General features: G+C 36.9%; 1 protein-coding gene across 13 annotated transcripts in view; it reads right to left on the reverse strand.

Annotated features, from left to right (window-relative positions):
* Positions 1-21,316, reverse strand: part of DTNA (dystrobrevin alpha) — a 135,349-nt gene that overhangs the window by 11,787 nt on the left and 102,246 nt on the right. For 5 of the 13 annotated variants that reach the window (XM_072411253.1, XM_072411254.1, XM_072411252.1 and 2 more), the window contains exons 10-21: positions 20,839-20,919; positions 16,932-17,009; positions 13,868-13,960; positions 12,368-12,455; positions 8,817-8,908; positions 7,076-7,189; positions 5,305-5,401; positions 4,458-4,478; positions 2,337-2,496; positions 1,582-1,671; positions 559-727; positions 101-227 (exon numbers count right to left, since the gene is read on the reverse strand). In XM_072411253.1, the coding sequence (XP_072267354.1) occupies positions 101-227; positions 559-727; positions 1,582-1,671; positions 2,337-2,496; positions 4,458-4,478; positions 5,305-5,401; positions 7,076-7,189; positions 8,817-8,908; positions 12,368-12,455; positions 13,868-13,960; positions 16,932-17,009; positions 20,839-20,919 (1,210 nt within the window). Of the gene's footprint in view, positions 1-100; positions 228-558; positions 728-1,581; positions 1,672-2,336; positions 2,497-4,457; positions 4,479-5,304; positions 5,402-7,075; positions 7,190-8,816; positions 8,909-12,367; positions 12,456-13,867; positions 13,961-16,931; positions 17,010-18,699; positions 18,790-20,838; positions 20,920-21,316 lie in introns of all 13 variants that reach the window. The other 8 variants (XM_072411257.1, XM_072411260.1, XM_072411261.1 and 5 more) reach the window with 6 other exon arrangements.

The raw sequence follows: 21,316 nt of genomic DNA on the forward strand, positions 1-21,316 counted from the left end.
TCTATGGGGCTGCACACACAGACACTTTAATAAATAAGGTTTATTAAAATGTCGGAGTAAATATATAGTATACCAGGTGGATTGGATCTAATTTCTTTACCTGGTAAGCTTCATCCTGTAACTTCTGTTTCAGATACTCTTCCATTTTCAGCTCATTTTCTAGTTGGCGTACAGAGTCATTCTCATAGGTTTCATCATCCTGCCTGTTATATGGGTCTTCAGTCCCCCTTTAAAGAGGAACAAGGACTCAGAAAGACTCTAATACAGCTATGTTATAAAGGCAACTAGAAATGAATATATCAGGCAGTGTTAGGTGTTTAACATGCAGTTGTCTATCTGATGCCTACAGGGTGTCACATCCATTCTTTTGTAAGGGTTAGATAATGTTTTATAAGATACCTCTCTCCTTTACAGCAAAAGGGTAAGGGACCACTCTAGTCAGTCTATACATTAGGCTTGTGTTTTGTTTCATAATTCTTAAAAGTATTATATGACTAAAATAAATAAATACAATTTAGCTCCTAAAACAGCATTATTACTTGACATAAGCATACATACATGTCACCACGAATGTTGCCAGTAGCAGACGAATTATGGTTGTATGCTGGTTTTCTTGCATGGATCTGGGCAAGGAAGGCCTTCTCTGAAGTTGGAGATGGAACCAAATCATCAAAGTGAACTCTTCCATAGTCCGTCTCCACACTGCTTTCTCCCTCATTCCCCACATCTATAAAAGTAGAGAAAAATACAGTTTTAAAATTTCATGCCGGATAAGCCCATTCTCACTTTGCCATTCTAGTGTAGTGTGGTAATATGCATTGCATGAGACAGCCCATTCAAATTAATAAGATACCAATGTACCAGAATGAAAGAATGTAGACTTGCGACAATTTTTTTGATGCTGTACACCACAATGCATTAAGGTGTCCTGGGGTGCTATGGTGACACCACAAATGCTAATGCTTAAAAACTATAATAACTATGTTAACTGCAACTGCATTGAAATGGATAAGTATAGATAATGCACCTCCAATGTTTGCTATCTACCCTTCTGCTGCAATATATAATTTCTTTACCATTTCTCAGTCTAAACTGCAAGCCAGTCCTATTGTCATTTGTTCCTCTGTAGGTGATAATATAAGTTTAAATACACAAATCAAACAAGCACAAGTGTGAAAAGAGTTTAAGAACTCTTTTGTACAAAAGAAGTTTTGAGAAGTTTTGTACAAAAATGAACGTAGTATATTAAAAGCACATAACTATTGAGATATAGGGAAATGCTGGAAGGGGTCTTATGGCTCCTGATATATTTTTGCTATAATGAATGGTACAAGTGACTGTGATACATTTGGCTTTAAGCTGAGCTGCTTTCACTTAAAATTACATTAATTTTGGGGGGAAAGAAAAATATATTAGAGACAGACACAAGCCATGGTACATGAGCAGAGGTGGAGTTTTCATTGCCGAGATATAGAAGAACACTAACTCACTAAGTTATGCCCCCTTATTAATGGAATTTCTACCTTTTAAATCAGTTTAAATAAGGTGAAGGCAACAGGGTGGACTGAAACATCTTCCTACCTGATTTCAGCTCCTTTACTAGAGAAGACATGGTATTAGTGATGGAGTCAGCTGCCACTAACAAGTCGTTTCGCAGATTTCTTCTTGCACCTGCCAAATCAAATCATTGATTTGTATGTCATATTATTTTGTTACCTCTGAGGATACATTTTCATTGGTTAATTACAGTCTGTGCAATTATGTGCAAATATTATTATTATTATTATTATTATTATTATTAGGTTGTGAGAGTCATACAGCAATTAGCTGTTTGGATCTCATAAAAAACCAACCATCTACTGTGATGAACCGAACAGAAAGTGCCCCAAACACAATGCATGATAGAAAATGATTATACTTTTGGTGCTTATTATATATGCACTATCCATTTAACTGCTAAATAAAGCTCAGTGTGTGATTTTTCACTGTTTGTGCTTTAGCAAATTCTGAATGTTCATGTTCCTTGACTGTATGTATAGTGTATGGTGACACTTATGGTTGTTCTCCATATTTACAATATGGTGATCAGAGGAGACAGCAATCAGCATAGTCTTTACTGGAGATCAGGGTGGTCAAACACACTTTCAAAGTATTACCTCTATTAGTTGTACAAAACCTGTTCTCACTTTTATACATATGGTCTTATAAAAATGTAATAATAAATAGACTCCTATATAATGCTCCGTAAAAACACACAAGAACGAAACATACAGATCTACAGAAAATATTACTTAATATGTGCCTATTTACAAACACTAATCATTGATTAAACGTACCCTGTGCAAATGCTTCCTGTACATCGCCACCAACACCAGTCAGGGAGTCCTGAGGAGTGTGAGTTGGGGTAGAGCAAGCGGATACAGACCTAATAGGCATTGGGATAGGCCGGCTGATGGTATGACTAGGAGAAGAGCGAGGGGAACCTGCCCCCTGAGTCTGAAAGGCAAACCAGAGTTGGTCAGAATTCAACAATTCAGTGCAGTACAAATAATAATTTATGCAAATAACAGATTCATAATAAACATTATTATTTATACCCATAGTAGGCCATGCAACTGCTAAAGGGCCAGAAGCAAAGGGGGCAGCAAATTCTCACTGCACGGTGAGTCATGTAGGTAGCAACAGCATTTTGCAAATACATATGGGTATAATGTATGTACATGTAATGTATGTATATGAAAAGTGCAAACCTTTCCATTATTATTATTACAGTTAGCATTGAGATTAATTAAAAGGAAATGCTTTCAAAGTGAGTATCAGGGCAATGAGGAGACCTAGATTGTTCTGGTATGGCACCCTATCGCATAATATTATGGCCTTAATAGGCATATGCACTATGCAAAATATACATTGCATAACTGTGGACTGTGCTATATTGTAGATGTGTTGTACAAACTCTTTCTGGAACAGGCAAGTAAGGTATCATAATTCATAAGTTTATGAAATATAACTAGGTGACATCCCTACCTACACCTAAGAAAAATAAAATATTTTTCTCTAAAAAAAAAAAAAAAAACTTGAGGAAATAGTAGGGGGCTGGTTTGTTTAGCTCGCACAGTTGTATAAATAGGTGAAGTAAACACTTGCACTGAGCAGTGGTAACATCAGCCAGCTAACACCAACTAATCACAGACCTGAGACTTGGGGAACTTGTTGGAATACTGAACACATGCTGATGCAGTTTTCATAGATTACTGAAAGTGTTATTTAAGCAATAGCTCCCTGTAAGTTATGCTTTGACCTACTGTAATTTACTGACGTGATTATCAGTATAAAGAACAATACCAACCCTTTGTTTTACATTAGGCTTTAAATTTGAAATTAATCTATGCAAACCTGATTCAGTTTTTAAATACCCAAGCGGAGGGGATGCTACAGCCATGCAAGACTTAAATTCTCAAGGCCACTTAATGGTTATAAAAAAACAAATTGGGGGGTTTACCGTGGAAAACTCCCCACTGCGCCCTGCACAGTCCCAGCCCACATTTCAGATAAATCAAGTGGGATTAAGGACCAGTACTTACTCCCCTACATTTGGATGAGCTTGTTGTTTGTGATAAATACTGTGGATCATCCTGGAAGACCATATGTCAAATGATTGGTACTTTAAAGATTTATGCCAGAACTATACTGGTAATTTATTATTTATCAACAATGGTTTCCAGTAAGTCAATGTTTACACTAATTCTATTGTATCTGTTATTTGTGGGCAGAACTGATTCCATAATGATGTGAACTAGTATTAAAAGTTCTGACTGCATCTAAACTAAACGTTGTGATAAATTATAGCCTAAATATGCCCAAAAACAATGGAGAAAAGTTGGATGTGCAGCCACTATCCAATCTCCTCATGTCGGGATTCAAATATAAATATAGCAGAAATTAGCCTATACAAGTCACATGCACGCCTCCCTGGATCCTCATCAGTGGTTTGCCTACTTGTCCAAATAATCTGTAGGGACTGTGAAAATGTCATTATTTGAAATTGATATCTAATCTAGTCTATGGTTACCTTTACAAAAGTAGTAACTCAATTTAATCCCTGCTTACCAAAATTTACTGCACATATAAAAAAAATTCCAACATTGCCGCTGAATTGTTAGTTTTGTAAGATACCGTTACAGACATTATAATATAATTATATCACAGTCACAGGGTTTTGTCCTTAATTCATTAAGTACAAAGATTTACACAATCTGTGCAGTTAGGTTCATTCATAGCAGAACATGGGGAAAATGATTATTTAGACCACAAAACAGAATATTTAGGAAATACATCTCTTTTTTAGTTTTTCCCATTTGCGTTATACAAAAGGTCAGTATAGTCTGTTAACCCAGTTTTATCATGCCAACACTCCAATGCGTGCACTTATCGATAGTAATGAACAAAGGACTTACAGCCTGTCTTAGTTCTTGTTCCTGTAAAATGTTCATACAACAAGAGAACATACATTTACAAGGAATGCTAGAGCAAAATCTCCTATTTTGAACAGAATATGTAGAAAGATTGGATTCTTTTTAAATTGGATAAAAAGATTTTTCTTTTTGATATTAAAGTCTGCTGTGATATTTAGATTACCCTTCCCTATTGAAATACCATTGATCTATTATGGTGCTAAAGTTAAGAATTTCATGAATTTTGTTAAAAAATCTTTTACAAAGCTAAGCAAATTAAGACTATTGTGAAATAATCCATATGCAGAGGTTACCTTTAGTAAAACAGCATGTGAACATGATTGGCGGTTCTAGAGATAAAAGTATCTAAGGTAATGCACAAACCTCAACATTTCAGTGTTATACAGGCAAAAAATGCAGGGAAACAGTTTTATATAGGACCTGCTCCTATTGCCCTACTGCATTGCAGTGTTCTGAGAAAATGACTGCATTTACTTGTGCTATCAGGCTGCTTCTAATTGTGAAACAGTTTTTTAACATTTTAAGCCTGCAACTACTAACAAGATCTTTAGGCAAGAAACTTTGCAACAGATACACTGGTGCTTAACAAAACTAGTTACAGTAAAGCATGATGGCAGAAAAATAGAAAACTGATTTTATGTTTAAACAGAAAAATATACTGTATTTGGCCTTCAAAATTCTAGTTGACACTTAAATAGGCTAGAAAGTTCTACCAGAGTATAAAATATTTAAGTAGTCTTTGACTTGTAACTAACTTAAAGGGCCAGTTATAGGTCTGAAAATGTGTTAAGTTCTGTTGCAGGCAGCATTACAAAGCACTACATCTTACCTTCAGCAGTTTCATGAGCCCTTCCAGTTGCACCATTAGCTCCCTTCTGCTCTCCTGCAAGGCAGACATCCTCTGCTCAAGTTCATCTTTACGCTGTCTGAAGGAGGACAAGAATCCAATAAGAAAGGTTTCCATATGCTAAACATCAGCAGTTACAATTAGTAAAGAGTATGATAACTTCAGATTCATGTATTTCACCATCAGTGAGTCTGGCCAGTTACAGAAATTGTTATAAAAATATACAAATTAGAGCTAGGAAACAGACTTAAAAACTAAACCAATAGTTATACACTTCACCGACTAAAACGTATAGGTGTAATAAACCTCTGAATCTTCCCCACCCATTGGGATATCCACCTTGCTCAATGTGTTAAAAAATAGGATAAGATAAAAAATCTGATACTTTGCCATTCGTGTACTTTGATACTTTGGAATATGTGATCACCCTGGGATAGTGGCCACCTCTTGCTTAAACAGAACATTTGTCAGGAAAACAGCTGACACAAATGGGGAACCAGTGACTAATGCACCAAGGTTACAGCAGGCACCAGAAAAAGAAGTGAGGAGATCTGCCAATGGTAACACAGCTCATCTTCAATTTTATGACTAGCTGTGCATTGCTAGAGAAATTTTGTTAACTTCCTCCTTTGGTGACCACAACAGAAGTGAGGGGCTACATGACCAGGACTGCAGAAACAACAAAAGAAACTAAATACTATAACAACAATAAAAACTAATACAATATAAAAATTGTCATAAAAGGGACATAATCCAGGATGTATATATACTATACAGCAGGAGTCAGCAAACTTTTTAAACTACTGGGCCATTTCAGGAGGTCAAGAAGGCACACTAGGCCAGAGGAAATAAGGTGTCCAAGGAAAGGTTTTTTCCAACTGTGACTGCAAGAGAGCAGCCTCAGTCTTCCACTCATCCGCAGTGTAGGCTCTGTACGTGTGCGCGTGCTTGGTTTAGAAATGCCCCTTGAGATTCAACCGCTTGAAAGTGCTGTTGGTGTCATTGCACACTATACACAGGGCTTTGTTGCCACATTGGACGAAGATTTATTTGTCAGTCCATTCGGGGTTGAAAACATGACGTTCGAAGTCAACCTTCAGGAGACTGGTAGCTGCGCATTGCTTCTGCTCTCTAGGCATAGTAATTGATTGGGGTTACTGTGCAGGAACTCGATGATATCGCGGGAACTCACAATAACATGACAATTCAATTAGGCCAGATACAACAATAAATAACTAGGGGGGCGTTAGGCCAGACTGGAATACTGGCTGGGCCGGAGATTGCTGACCTCTGCTGTACAGGAAGCAATTACCTTGCATGGGCATGTCATGTTTTTTTATATTTAGTATAAAACAGGGTGTTGTTATAACCTCTGTTCAGTGTTTACTGATATCTGTGACCCTATGGGGGAGATTTTCCATAACTTTCTGCCATAGTTAACTAGAGGTTAACTAGAGGATCTAAAATAAAATACATCTGATTTGATTGCATGCTGAAATAAAAATCAGGCAGATGCCCTAAAACCTCTACCTATTTTCTCTAAACAAAAGTGTTTTAACTGATGTCTGAGTGCTGGTGACATTAAGTATTGAGAGCTTTCTCCAGGACAGAGACAGCAGCAAAAATCCAGCAGAGGTTCTATCCAGAAACAAGCAGCATTGACTGGAGTTCCCTTACACAATAAATTTGCAAGTTATAAACGTAAACCTAATATTTAAACTGAACACCACATTTCTTGGTATCTAATCATTACCTCAGAAGTCGGAGCTCTGCTAACAGCGTAGGATTCTGTTGGGCTTTCTCTGGCGTGGGCTGAGAGGCCTGTTCATGTTCAATTCTCAGCCTTTGTATTTCCTGCAAGATTTCTCTAAAAACAGAAAATAGAAAATGGGGAGTTATTTGGGTATGAGTTAAGTACTGGTTCATTCAAAAGGAATATGCATTCTATGAAAATATAATACATTCTGTGTCATTTAAGTCATAATATGTGTTAAACCAAATTACCAGAAGTTCATGGTTTACATATTTAAAATTAAACTTGTAGCCAGATTTGACATACTTGTATTTATAAACATTTACATACAATTTATAAATAAGTCACTAATCTCAGTAGCTGTAGCTACTGTAGTGATATTTATCCTTAATGGCCACATAAAAAATACTAAAGTCTTCCAAGTGCACTTGTGCCCCCTCTTCCAGTGCACATGCTATGTGTTAACATTAAAGATTTGAGGCTGAAACAGTGCCAAGTCTCTGCTAGGAGTGGGGAATAGGGGGATTAGCTGGCTTACACAAGGCAATCAGTAATTGTGTAGTAAACGGTTCATGTGCAGGTAAAAGTGTTGAGGTAAAATAGCCACATGATGTGCCTTGAGGCATGCTGCAAAAAATTGTAGCATGATCTAAATTTTTATGCATGAAAGTGCATAACAGCCCATTAGTTTTGGGCTGGATATCACAGCACCGCAACCCGGGTTAACACATGAAAATGCATGTTAGCAGAGTAGTGCATTTTGGAGCAAACAGGCCCTAAAATGTATCCACTGCTTGAAAGGGTGCTAAATGTGCTCACACAAGGTCAGGAGGTAATGTATACCACACTTTATGTAGAAAAAAAAAACAATGTTAAATATATAGTAATTTCAAACCTTTTACTGACACAAGGAGTGAAAATATACCTGGTACTTCTGAGTATAGAAAAGAACCTGTGTATCACTCCCTTTTCTCCCATGTCACAGCACTGGTGATTAGCCCAGCAGAGTCACATGGAGAAGGGAAAAAATCATCAGCTATATGTAGGCTTAAGCTACGTACACACTTCCAATTTTTATCGTTGGTAAACGAACGACGAACGATCCTGCACGATATCTGCGAACGATCGTATGGCACCGATCCTGTACCTACAGATAACGACACGATCGTTCAAAGATATTGTACACATGATAGATGCGATCCTTTGAACGATACAGGAAGTGACGTGCACCACAGGAAGTGAGCGAACGTTCGTTCACCGCGCATGCTCAGACCATGAACGACCGTACACACGATAGATGGTCAACGATCGTCGTCCAATCCGATCCGCCGGTCCGGTCGTTCATTTCCAACGACTATCCTCGTTCGTCGGCGTCATTGGGTACTTTTTTTTACGAACGATTTTTGGCCAATCGGTCGTTCGTTCGTCGTTCATTTCCAACGATAAAAATTGGAAGTGTGTACGCAGGTTTACACATGATTTCCTTTCCTGATTTCCAGTGGCCAAGCAAAAAAAGTGCGTAAGTAAAAAAATGAGTATGTGTAAATGTAGTACCCATGGTTACAGCCAGCAAAACTCTCATATTATTTAAAGTGCTTGAAACTGAAATGAGGTTGACATGGGTAGAACTATTTATTAGTAATGCTTTTAGTCTTGCCTTTGAAAAAAAAACTTTCAAACATTTACAGGTGATAAATTCCTTTTCAAGAAATATAAAGTTTATTTAAAATATAATAGATACCTGTTCTTGTTCTCCAGCTCTGCAATAAGTTGCCTCTGCTGTTTATTTGCATCAATAGTGAAAGAGATATCTGGGCCCCTCTGTTGGGGCTGCTGTAATAAAACACAACATTCTTATCAGGAATCTGTACATCACTGTAAAAAGTAACAGGAGATGGAAATAAGACAGCATGTTCAGGCAAAGAAAAATTATTTATCCCCAGAAAGCCAGGCTGTTTTATGTTTTTAATACACACCAGGATCAATGCTCCATAAACGCGTAAGGGTAGGAGAATCTCTGCCACAGATAAAAGGATTGCAAATGGCTGAATAAATTAATACAGTCTTGCTAGAACATAGATTTTTTTATTGTCCCCGAATGAAAGTCATGAGCAAGGAAAAAAAATAATCATTCTTGTTTTGTTTTTATAATAAGCAGATTATTAACTGCTGTTGTCTGCTCCAATATGAACTTTAAACATTACAAAAAACTAAATTAAATTGAATCAGCAATTACATTCTTCTCTTATTGTTTTACAAGTTACACATTTAAAATATAAGGAATATATTATTAAGTATACATAATTGAAAGATTCACACATTTTAAGCACAGGGAATAAATGCATGCAGCAGTCTTTATGACTGTAGCAAAATATATATCTATAGGATGGAATGATCATAGGCAGTCTACAAAATCATGTTATGTTGCATTTTTAAATAAACCCCTACCCTACGACTAGGCACAATAAAGTATTTACACATTCTACACAAGCAGGAAAAACACTCAAAAACAGGTTGCTTTCAGACTAGAGGTAAGGCTATGTGGCATGGTTACTGCATCCTCCACCACTGAACCACTTCCTCGGATATGACAATACATGTTGTGCCTCACCCCTGGTAGCCCATAGAGAATGACTGGGGGTGTAAAAAGTGGTTCAGTACCTCCCATTGTAAAACCTGCACAATTGTACAAGTAGCTGAGCGGCTGGAGCCACACGGAATGGTGGTTTCAACAAAAAGTCTAATCCTGATCTTATCTTAGCTTTTTTTATGGCCATTTTAGATGGTTGACCACAGCATTTCACTGCAGGCTCTTTTGGGCTTGGACTTCAATAACAGTGGTTGGGAATCATTTTGTGCATGTTTTTTTCATGGTTGTAATGAGCTGTGGCATGGTTCCTGAAAGCAACATGTTCTGCTAAAATTTCCAAACAATTTAAACTCTGCAACTGTGAAAAAATACACATTTTAATAGGTAAAAATATATTTTATTACTCTGGTATTCACATTGATTTGATATCAACCAGTCGGAATGCACATTATTGGCAAGTCAGATATAATTCCTTCATTGATAGGTGACATGTGAATGACCCCCTTGTCCTAAAAAGTGGTTGAAAAATCTGTGTGTAATCATTCCTTTTGTGACATTTTGTCTTACATGTGCTGGAATCTATTGGGAAGAAACAGAAAACATGCCCCACTTTTGTGATTAATATTTGTATGATATGAATGCTTGCTGTTCTTTCAGAAAATTTTTACTGAAGACAATAGAATGCAACAAAAGAACTCTCCCGCATCCTCCTTTCTCACTTCTATACTGATCCAGAATTGGACCCACTATGCTGGTCAATTGTACTGCTGGCATGACATCATTAGGAGGACCTGCTGTTTGAAGATGTACAGCACTGCGGCTATGTTTGATGCCAGCATTTCATAAACATTTTCAAGGCTTCACATAGGCAAAGTGTCAAGTAGTTAGCGATCAGAACTATATATTAAAAATGTAATTGCTTGGAAATAAGGCGCATAAAAGCATTGTAGTATCAGAGACAACTGTATAACATTGTAGCCTAACTAATTCCCAAAGCAATTATTATTATTATTATTAAACAGGATTTATATAGCGCCAACATATTACGCAGCGCTGTACATTAAATAGGGATTGCAAATGACAGACTAATACAGACAGTGATACAGGAGGAGAGGACCCTGCCCCGAAGAGCTTACAATGACAATACCACACTCTCAAGCAAAAAAATTACGACCAGGCAGGTCCTTTGCTGCAAAAGGGAAAGGTGTCCTTTGTGCACTCACCTGTACGTGTTCCGGCACAGGTGACATATTCTTCCTTCTCTTACTGGTTTTAATTCTCAACCATCTTTATTGGCTGGGCCAAGATGAGGTAACTCATTTATTCAGTTCAGGCAGCCACATGGGAAGCTGGGATGGACCGTGTATCCTGGCTTACTAACTAAGCTGTGCTGTGCATGTGCAACGTTTTACAGGGAGAATGGCAATCAGGCAGGTAAAAATGCTTACTGCAAAAGGGCCATCACTTATCCCTTTCTGCAATAAAGCCCTGCCTGATCCCAAATTTTGAAAGAGTTACATTAGTTAATAACTATACCTACATCCCTACCTTCCTATATTTCTAGTATCTTGTCCTGTATCTATGCAGAACTTGCATGTATACCCTAGTGTTTACATGCCTCCTCCCCAAAACATAAGAGTTCTGTAGTTCAAAGGCAAAAGGGCCGGGGGCAATAAAGCTGCTTTAGATAACATTGTAAAGTGCCCAGAAAGTTACAAGTTCAATGAATTTCTGGCAGGAACATTCAGTATAATGCACTTATTGAACATAAAGAAAATATTTTTTTAACATTAAATTTAACAGTTCAAAGGGAGGATGTAAGAAAAATTCACATATACTTTAAGGTGCCCACATATACAAGATAAGGTGCCACATATACACGTCTCCAACCTAGATGTCAATCATTCAATGACTATGTACTACTTGCAGATGTCATCAGCCAAGGCTTTTTGCTAGGCAGTTAGAACATCACTGTTTAGCTCCTGTTCCAACGTTTGGCTTCCCTTTTTAAAAGCACCATAAACTCATTTTCAGTGCTTCACTGATTTCTAAATTTCTTCATAAAAAAATGTCATACCTTTACACCTAACAAACTATTTATTGGTAGTTCAAATATTTTCTGGCTTTACCAACCTCTACCAAATCCAAAACCATAACTAAAAAAACTTCACTCTGCCCAACATAATATTGAAAACAAAAGATAACTAAAAATGAATAAATAGGGGAAAAATAGAACATGATTAGTATGACTTAGGACCTCTAAGCAAAGCAAATCTGAAATGAATGAAAGTTATAGGGAACCATTTTGTTTGCAGAATGTTTCCTGTAAGCAACAAGTTGCTTCTGGCCATGTGGTTGTTTTTATTCCCTCTGAGGTAAGAATCACAATGCAACAGCAATTAGTGCTACTCAACAGCACAACAAAGCAGTTGTTTAACACTATGGTTGACCAAAAACATTTGCATTCCACATAACGCCATCCCCATCAATGCCATGTGAGGTGCATACTGCCATTCTTATCAATGCAATGTTATGGTCATGTGCCTGTATTTGAAGGGACTGAAGACCATTTAAATTGTCTGTAGGAACACGAAAATGTTAATACAAAAGTAATCCACTCCATCCTGCAAAATACTCTATCTTGTAGGCCTTATTAGGATGATCTTGTATGCTTTAGGCTACTCAACACAAAATGAACTTACTGATGAAGAGGTCTCGGCAGCCAGCCTTGCTGCATATCTGGCGATCAATCTGTGTTCTTCATCTAGGCGGCTGGGACTGTCTAGCATTCTGTATACAGGAACACACAACAGGTAGATATGGTAAAACAGATATTTTAAAATTTAATGTCCTATATTTTAAACTAATAAATTTAAAAGGTCCATAGCAGTTAAGGTAATTTTTTAGCCATACTTTTATTTAGTATTGAGTTGGGGCAGGTTAAACCATCACAATATTACTGGTTTTTGGGTCACAATAAAGGAAATTTCCCCTTTTTTCTGTCCCAGTGGCCACTGGAAGCAGAAGGCAAATCTTTCAACAGGGAAGCAGATAAATAAAAACTTGACAAATTTACCCTGCCCCGTACTGCAAAGACTCAGACTTTGTCCACCAGCAAGTGTCCCCCACCTAGCAGGCCTGAGCATTTAGGTTACGTACACACGTCCTATGATTCTTGTCTGATTATTGTTTCAGGGCTAGTATCGAACGAGAATAGCAGTCGTCCAACATCCTTTATGGATCCTTCCTGGTGGTTTAACGAAAGACGAACGACCATAATGCAAGTGAATGGGAGAGAGCACAGCGGGATCAAATGTAGGGTTCTAAATGTAAATCCATCAGTCAAAAAGCTGATCCTTACCCGAAAGAAAAGCATGATCGATAAAGTTTATTGTATTTATGGCATTTGTGTTCATGTGTGTGTATTAACTTGCATTTATTACTCAGCCTTTAGTCTGGTTTCCTCACATCTGGTCACACGAGAACATGGCATCCTCACACCAATTGTGGGTTTAACCTTCGTACACTCTTTAGTAAACTAAAAACATTTTTGATGTCAATCTAATTTAGGAAAATATTTAAAGCAAAGACAGCTGAATAAAAAGAGCCAATGCAGACAAGTATGCTGTCCACAGCAGGATTTATGCAGTCTGTGTTTAAATCTGAGAATTCTTTATACATACACAGTAAAATTCTGATTTGTATTCAGTATCAAAATCCAGTGCACAGTAAGTTTACTTTCACTACAGAGCGGACGACAAACATCTGTCACAACTTACCAGGGTTTCTTAAAGCACAGACAATGTAACACGTATGCACAAAGGTATTTTGTCATTGTAAGCAAAATACAACTAAGCAAGCACACTCATTTGCCAACCCTTAGAATAGCAGCCTGTTTCACAATACAATGTTGATATAATGAAAACAGAAGATTATATATTATTTTACCACCATACCATAGTACCCAGGTATATCGAGGAAACTCCAGCAAGAGCCTAGGGAGACTTCAGATGCTTTATGAACACCATGCAGATTCTTTATTATGTCAAGTAAGAAACAAACTAACAATTTTTTATTGCATCTATCATTCAGTATATATTGTCATTGTGTGATCCAGTCAGCTATGTTTGCTCAGCAAGTAAGCTGCATAGGCTACAGCTTATATTGTGTGAAAACAAGTGACATGCCAAGCCGTAACTAACCGTGAAAGGTTGTTCTGGAGCATGTTGGCATATACCCCGATAAGAACATGTTCATCAGCCAGCCTGTCTGCCACATCCAGGCTGTAATGCAACCTAAGAGAATGTTTGGAAAATATATCAAACTTTACCAAGCAAAGAGAAATAGCAAAAAAATAAGTGAGTGCCACAAACCGGATAGATTGAAGTTAAAAGGGCAGAATAAGAAAAGAAAAACATGCACTACATTCTCCTTCCTCTCAGCAAAATAGAAGATGCATGCACTAGTTACTTTGAAAATAAGGAAATTTGTGTACCAGCCTAATTTAATCAAATTAAAAGCTCAGCCAGCTGCAAACACCAGCTATAAAAGCTGGAAAAAAATGATTGTGCTGTGAATTCTTATTTTATTTTTCTCTTCTAGTAAATAAGCACAACCTGATTTAGAACACAGAGAAAAAATATACTATGCAGGGACACAAATTATATAAAAATAATGCAGTTTTTGCAGTGTGTACATACACCTGGGAACTCAGGGACAGAAATCACTTATCTAAGTCCTCGAAGAACATAAGAAATCACAAAGAATTTTCTCTCTCCTGACTGTTTACCCTAACACTGTATCCTTTCAGCATAGATAAAATATTGGATTTGTGAGTTTGTTTCCAGAGCAAAGCATGCAGAATATGTGTGGTATTTCAATCAATAATCAGAAATGGGAATGCCCATCCCAGAATAAGTCAGAATCGCTTGTTTATCACACATACAGGTGCAACTTAATAAATCAGAATATAACTGAAATGTTAATTTATTTCAGTAATTCAATTCAAAAAGTGAAAACGCATAACACTATATAGAATCATTACACACAGGGTGATATACTTCAAAAGTTTATTTCATTTCATGAAATAAATTTGCTGATTACAGCCTACAGGTAATGAAAACCCCAAATTCAGTATTTCAGAAAAGTAGAATATTGTGAAAAAATTCAATGTGGTAGACTTTTAGGTCCTGATTTAATAAAGCTCTCCAAGGCTGGTGAGGATACACTTTCATCAGTGAAGATGGGTGATCCAGCAAACCAAGAATGGAGTTCTTCAAAGTCATTTACTTTTTGCAAGCAAATGTTTGAATCCTGGACCAGATCGATTCCAGGTTTACTAGATCACCCAGGTTCACTGATAAAAGTGTATCCTCTCCACCCTTGGAGAGCTCCAATAAATCACGCGCCCATGGTGGCTCATACCACTCAGCTAATGAACCCAAAAATGCCCGCAAAGGTGTCCTGAGGCTTTTAATGGTCTCTTGGTTCAGTAGGCCACACAGTCATGAGGAAGACTGAAGACTGTTGCTCAGAAGACAGTCATTAGCACCCTCCACAAGGAGGGTAACCCACAAAAAGGTCATTGCTAAAGAAGCTCACTGTTCATGGAATGCCGTCCGCAAGCATAATAATGGAAAGTTGAGTGGAAGGAACAAATGTGGCAGAAAAAGGTGCACAAGCAACAGGGATAACCACAGCCTTGGGAGTATGGTGAATTCCATTCCATTCATGAATTTGGAGGAGATTTACAAGGAGTGGACTGTGACTGAGTAAGTGCTTCAAGAGCCACCACACAGATCTATCCACGACATGGGCTACAACTGTCCCATTCCTTGTGTCAAGCCACTTCTGAACGAGACACAACCTCAGTAGCGTCTTATCTGGGCCAGGGAGAAAACAACTAGACTGTTGCTCAGTAGTCCAGTCTTCTTTTCAGATGAAAGTAAATTAGGCATTTTATATGGATATCAAATTCCCATAGCCTGAAGAGTGGACAGGCACAGAATTCAAGTTGCTTGAAGTCCAGTGTGAAGTTTCCACAATCAGTGTTGATTTGGGGAGCCATGCCATCTGATAGTGTTGGTCTATTGTGTTTTATCAATTCCAAAGTCAGCACAGCTGTCTACCAGGAACGTTTAAGAGCACCTCATGCTTCCATCTGCTGACAAGCTTTATGAAGATGCTGATTTCATTTTCCAGCAGGACTTGGCACCTGCCCATACTGCCAAAAGTACCAAATACCTGGTTTATTCACCATGGTATCACAGCACTTGATTAGCAAGCAAACTCACCTGACCTAAACCCCATAGAGAATCTATGGGTATTGTCAAGAGGAAGATGAGAGACACCAGACCCAAAAATCCAGACAAGCTGAAGGCCACTATGAAAACATCTTGGGCTTCATAATACCTCAGCAGTGCCACAGGGCGATCAACTCTATGCCACACCACATTGATGCAGTAATTCATCCAAAACCATTTTTTATTGGTCTTCTGTAATATTCTAATTTTTCTGAAATAGTGAATTTTGTTTTTATTACCTGTAGGCATTATTCAGCAAACTGAAATGAAATATGCAATTGAAATATATCACTCTTTGTGTAATTATTCTAGGATTTCATTTTTTGAACTGAATTACTATAAATTCAATCGAAATAAATTAACTTTTTGATGATAATCTAATTAAATGAGATGGACCTGTATATATTAAAACTTACCTTCAGCAAGGAGAAAAAACAGTTGTTGTAAAAGTATTTACAGACTGCATTATATATAGATGTTTGTTTTTGTTTTTTTCGCTTTCCCCAGGTATTATTGACCACAGGTATAACAAAATCTTAAGAGATAAAGCCTATACTAAAGCTATTGGTCATATGTTTCTAGGGGTGCATTGCATTGTAATAGACTGAATTAAATTCCATCAAGCAGTAAATAGTGAAGACCTAGTAGGCTTATGCAATTTACTGGGCAAGGATCAAAGTAAAGTATCCTTAGTAACCAATTGGAATTTACTATGCTGAAGTCAGACCAGTGCTGAATATGTACTGGATGCTATATATACTGCACTGTTTAACTGTATATGCTCATATTTGGTTCTGAAAACTTTCTTTTTTTTTTTAAATCAGAATTGCAATATTATTAATAAAAAATTGCATCACGCAAATATCATTTTAGTCTTAATTAGTGGAACTAAAAACCACTGCATGTTCTGGGAGGCTGTTAGTTGTCCAACTGTAAAATTTTGCACTGCACACTTGTAACTTACCCTTTGCCTTTCAGCAAAGCTGGAGCAGCCCTAGCCAGCTGTTGGCTCTGTACTATTTCTGAGGTCTTTTGGGAAGACCTGGGAATCAGACATAGCAATAACAACAAAGGCACAAAGAAAGAATAAAACCTGTGTGACACACTTTGTTAGAAGTTTTCTGGTATATTCAAGAAAGGCGAGTAACAGGCTTTAAATAAATGCAGTAGAAACAGATGCCACATTAAATATAATACAGAAAGAAGTTTGGATACAGAACAGACTCAGTCTGCAATGTTTATCCAAGCAAGACTAAAACATATAATGATGCTGCTTTGCGGAGTATAAAAAAAGAGAGAAAGCTATTTTCTGCCAATGACTTCAGCTTGTCTTCTAAATCATCCAGTAAATGTGATACATTTGGTTACTCCTACAGTAATACATTTTAAAGTGGTTTCCTTCTAATGTTCTTTTAGAAGATATTCACATAACAGCACATCCTTTTATCTGAACACTTACAAACGAAAACTGTTCTATTTTACAAATAAACTATGATTCCAGATCAACTTGCATTTTCATTTTTGAAGTAAAGGTGCACATGCAGGGCTTATTCGGTCAGTCAATGTAAAGAACACTGAAAATAGCTATTTCCATTTAGTAACCAGGCTGTACCTTTATCTGGTTTACAGCAGTCTCGGATACAGAAGACATTTGCTACCTGGTTATACTCTTCTTCCTGTCACATAATTCAGTTATTAATCAGTGTGTTGTTTTATTCTACCTTTCCTGGTGCCGCATCCTCCTTTGCTGGGCACCTATGGTATTTGTATCAAGATGACACATTATATTCAATACTAATGAATAACATTTCTCATTAGGTCATAGCGGATCCGTATAGCTTGGGTTGGATTGCTTTAAATGCCTTGGCAGCAAATCACCCAGTGGCATTTTTCATAAACAGAGTTTAAAACATTTTACTCAATTCCACACCCACTTTAAATCTTATACAACAATATTAGGTCAGTTTGCACAGTGTATTTCTAGACAGTCACATAGACTATTGTATAGGAAGTGTATGACAGTAGTTTTCATGTACCTTTTAATGTTAAAAACAAAAGATCACAAAATTTGATGTATCTTTGTAGCACAAACCCTGGTTCTTCTTACTATAGCAAGGTCAGTAATTAATACAAACATAAATGATCAGAAATGCTTATGCTAAAATACTGTTAGAAAATAACCACAAACGCAAACTTTTTCTTTTAGATTCGGATAGATTGAAAAAGTGTTGCAACCCTTCTAAAGGTTTTTACTGCTGTCTGCGTCTATGTTTGGGGGCTTTTTCTTTTTGTCATAGTTTCTACTGTTATCCCTGTTTAGAATCCTTTTTACTTTGTAGGTTCACCTATCTCAGTTTGAAAAGAATAGACAAGCACTTTTGTTGAAAAGATCACTTTCCAAATTGTTTATAAATAGGCCCCCAAGAGTCGTACCTACAAAAAATACACATCCCTTAAAACTGCAGGTTCTATATTCATTACCTTTTTAGAGTTCCTAGACTGACCAAAATAAATACTAGCAAATGTTTTCTACATAAATAAGGGACAAAAACACATTTGGCATGCACACCTACACTAAAGCCAAATTGCCATGCAGTCCTAAGTATTGTTGCAAGAGAGAAACTACTAGGATCACAGACTAAATTAATCCACTGAACCTAGGAATTTTCTAAATGGTTTAGTATGTAGCCTAATGCACTAGCTTGGTTAGTATTTAGTTTTTGCATACTGACCGTGGAATGCTCTGCAGTTGGCTTACATACAGCTTTATCAGAGAATGCTCATCTGTCACAGGGCTAGTTAGGTTTACAGTGTCAAGTAACCTGAATGAGTCAAACAATGGAGTCTGCAATTATGCTGTAAGAGTCACATGCATGTTTGAGGAGTATGTGTAAAAAAAAAATTCAAAAGACAAAACACTGTTAATTAACATAGTAAGTATTAGTACAGTGTCCATTTTAGTAAGTAGTACAGTCCAGTGTCCATTTTAGGCTATTATTCATTTATACACTGTAAGTCCTACATCAGTATTTCTAATAACCTTGTGCCTCCTAACAATGGCATCTCCATCCTGCTACAACTCACAAATTCAATTGCTTCTTTATATTCAATTTCTCTTTAAAATGAACCTTTTCCATACTTTTGATTTCACTACTTTCTTCCTGTGCTTAGTCTTTATTTTTACTGCTCCTTTCCTACCACCCATTTTTTTCAATACTAGAAAAGGAAAGAAAGGCAAAAGAAGGCTTTTTGGCAGCATAAAAACAAAGAAATGCTTTTACTGAGCATGGATAATTCTCTCTATACTAAACAATTATTCCACTACACTAAAAGTATCCAAAAAGTACAATTGTTGTTTAGTATAATGTATAGTATGTAATTGTTTAGTATATAGAATTATCTATGCTCAGTAAAAGCTTTTCTTTGTTTTTATACTGCCAAAAAAGCCTTCTTTCTTTGAATTTTCAGAAATAGGCTTGGCAGTGGTATCAAAATTGATAAGAATCTTTCCTTTCCCTGGTAGGATTCCTTTCTATTTTCTACCCATTTTTAATACCTTCCTGCTTCTTTACTTTTTCTTACGTTACTATTGCTTCTATGTCTTTCTTCTATCGTCCATGCTCTTTTTTGCCATCTTTGAAATCTACTTGCTACAACCTTCTGTACCACTCTGTTCCATGTCTGCCTCTTTTTTTCAATACTGCAGCATTGCTATCACTTCGTCCTTCCATACTGCTGCATTTTTATTTCCTCCTTCTTCCATACCTGCTCTATTCCTTTTAGTTCCTTCCTCTTACCTCCACCTTCCATACTTACAATACTCTTACATCCTTCTTTCATACAGCTCCATGCCTCTTCCATGCTTCTATCGTACTGCTCCATTCCTGCTCCATTCCTGTTCCATCCTTCTATCATACTGCTCCATTCCTCTTCCATCCTTATATTGTACTGCTTCACTCCTCTTTCATCCTTCTGCTCCGTTCCTTTTCCATTCTTCTATCATACTGCTTCAATCCTCTTCCATCTTTTTATCATACTGATGCATTCATCCTACATCCTTCTATTATACTACTCCATTCCTCTTCTATCCTTCTATCATACTGCTCAATTCCTCTTCCATCATACCGCATCATTCCTCTTCCATCCTTCTAACCTCTAACCTCCTTATTCCATAACTGCTTTATTCCTCCTACTTTATCTTCATTGTTACATTTTGTTTTTGTACCAATTCCATGCTTACTGATTTCTTCTAGCTAAAATGTTCTTTTAAATCTCCCAGCTGGCACACGACTACAGTATGTTTATGAGGAACTCTTAACAGGTCTGGTATGGGATCATGGACATTATGTTGCTTTATGCTTTTCTTACTTATAGCAAGCATGCAGTCTCCATAGTGATTTCATTAGAAGCAGTCAACTCATAGTTTAGTCATCATGCTTGGAAATGTGCTAGCTGCATCAACTTTTACATAACTGTAAAGTTGTTTGAGAACAGTACAGTTAGATAAAGGTGAATATTTATCACTTTAGATTGAAAGCCAACTATTCATTTATTAATTAAAGATTAATTAATTAAATAATTAATTAATTAAAGATTCACCAATGTCACTTCACTAGTGAATGCTGCATTAGTTCATCAAATGATGGTGTTACTTACAAGCTTAAATAGACAAATCAAATTGGCAGATACATTAGCTTACTTTTGGCTGAGACAATAAACACATTGTATGTGCTATATATAAATGTAATCAGTTTTGTAGTTCTGGATACACTCCATACACATCCTTTGCTTTTAACCAAATAACAGATTGCTTTGACAAAGTTACACAGCTATATTTTTAGATTTGCCTGTCAACATTTAAAGGTACTTACATTTTGTTTGCAAAATGACTTCCTGAGGGAACAGAGTGGGAGAAGATTGTGTCATTCATGCTGGTAACTGGTCTGGGAGGCCTATGGAAGACAGAGGGAAACATTTTTTCTTAATAGTTTCAATAATAGGCACTTAGCATTGTGCATGTTGAGGTCCACACTGTCAGTTTGACATTGATCTACAATTTTGTTATATAGCACATTCCGACATAGCAATGACCCAAAGCACACAACAAAAACAACACAGGAGTGGCTTAGGGACAACACTGTGAACCCTATTGATCATCTCTGGAGGGATATGGCTTCCCCCAACCAACCTGACTGAACTTGAGAGAAAATCCCCCAATCCAGGTGTTCAATTCTTCTTGTATCATACCCTAAATAACTCCAGGCTTTAATTGCTGATAAAAGTGCTTTAGCTAAGTAATAAGTAAAGGGTCTGAATAATTTTGTAAATGTGATAATAAATGTATTTAAA

This window comes from Pyxicephalus adspersus, chromosome 5, assembly GCF_032062135.1.
Source record: "Pyxicephalus adspersus chromosome 5, UCB_Pads_2.0, whole genome shotgun sequence".
NCBI classification, from domain to species: domain Eukaryota; kingdom Metazoa; phylum Chordata; class Amphibia; order Anura; family Pyxicephalidae; genus Pyxicephalus; species Pyxicephalus adspersus.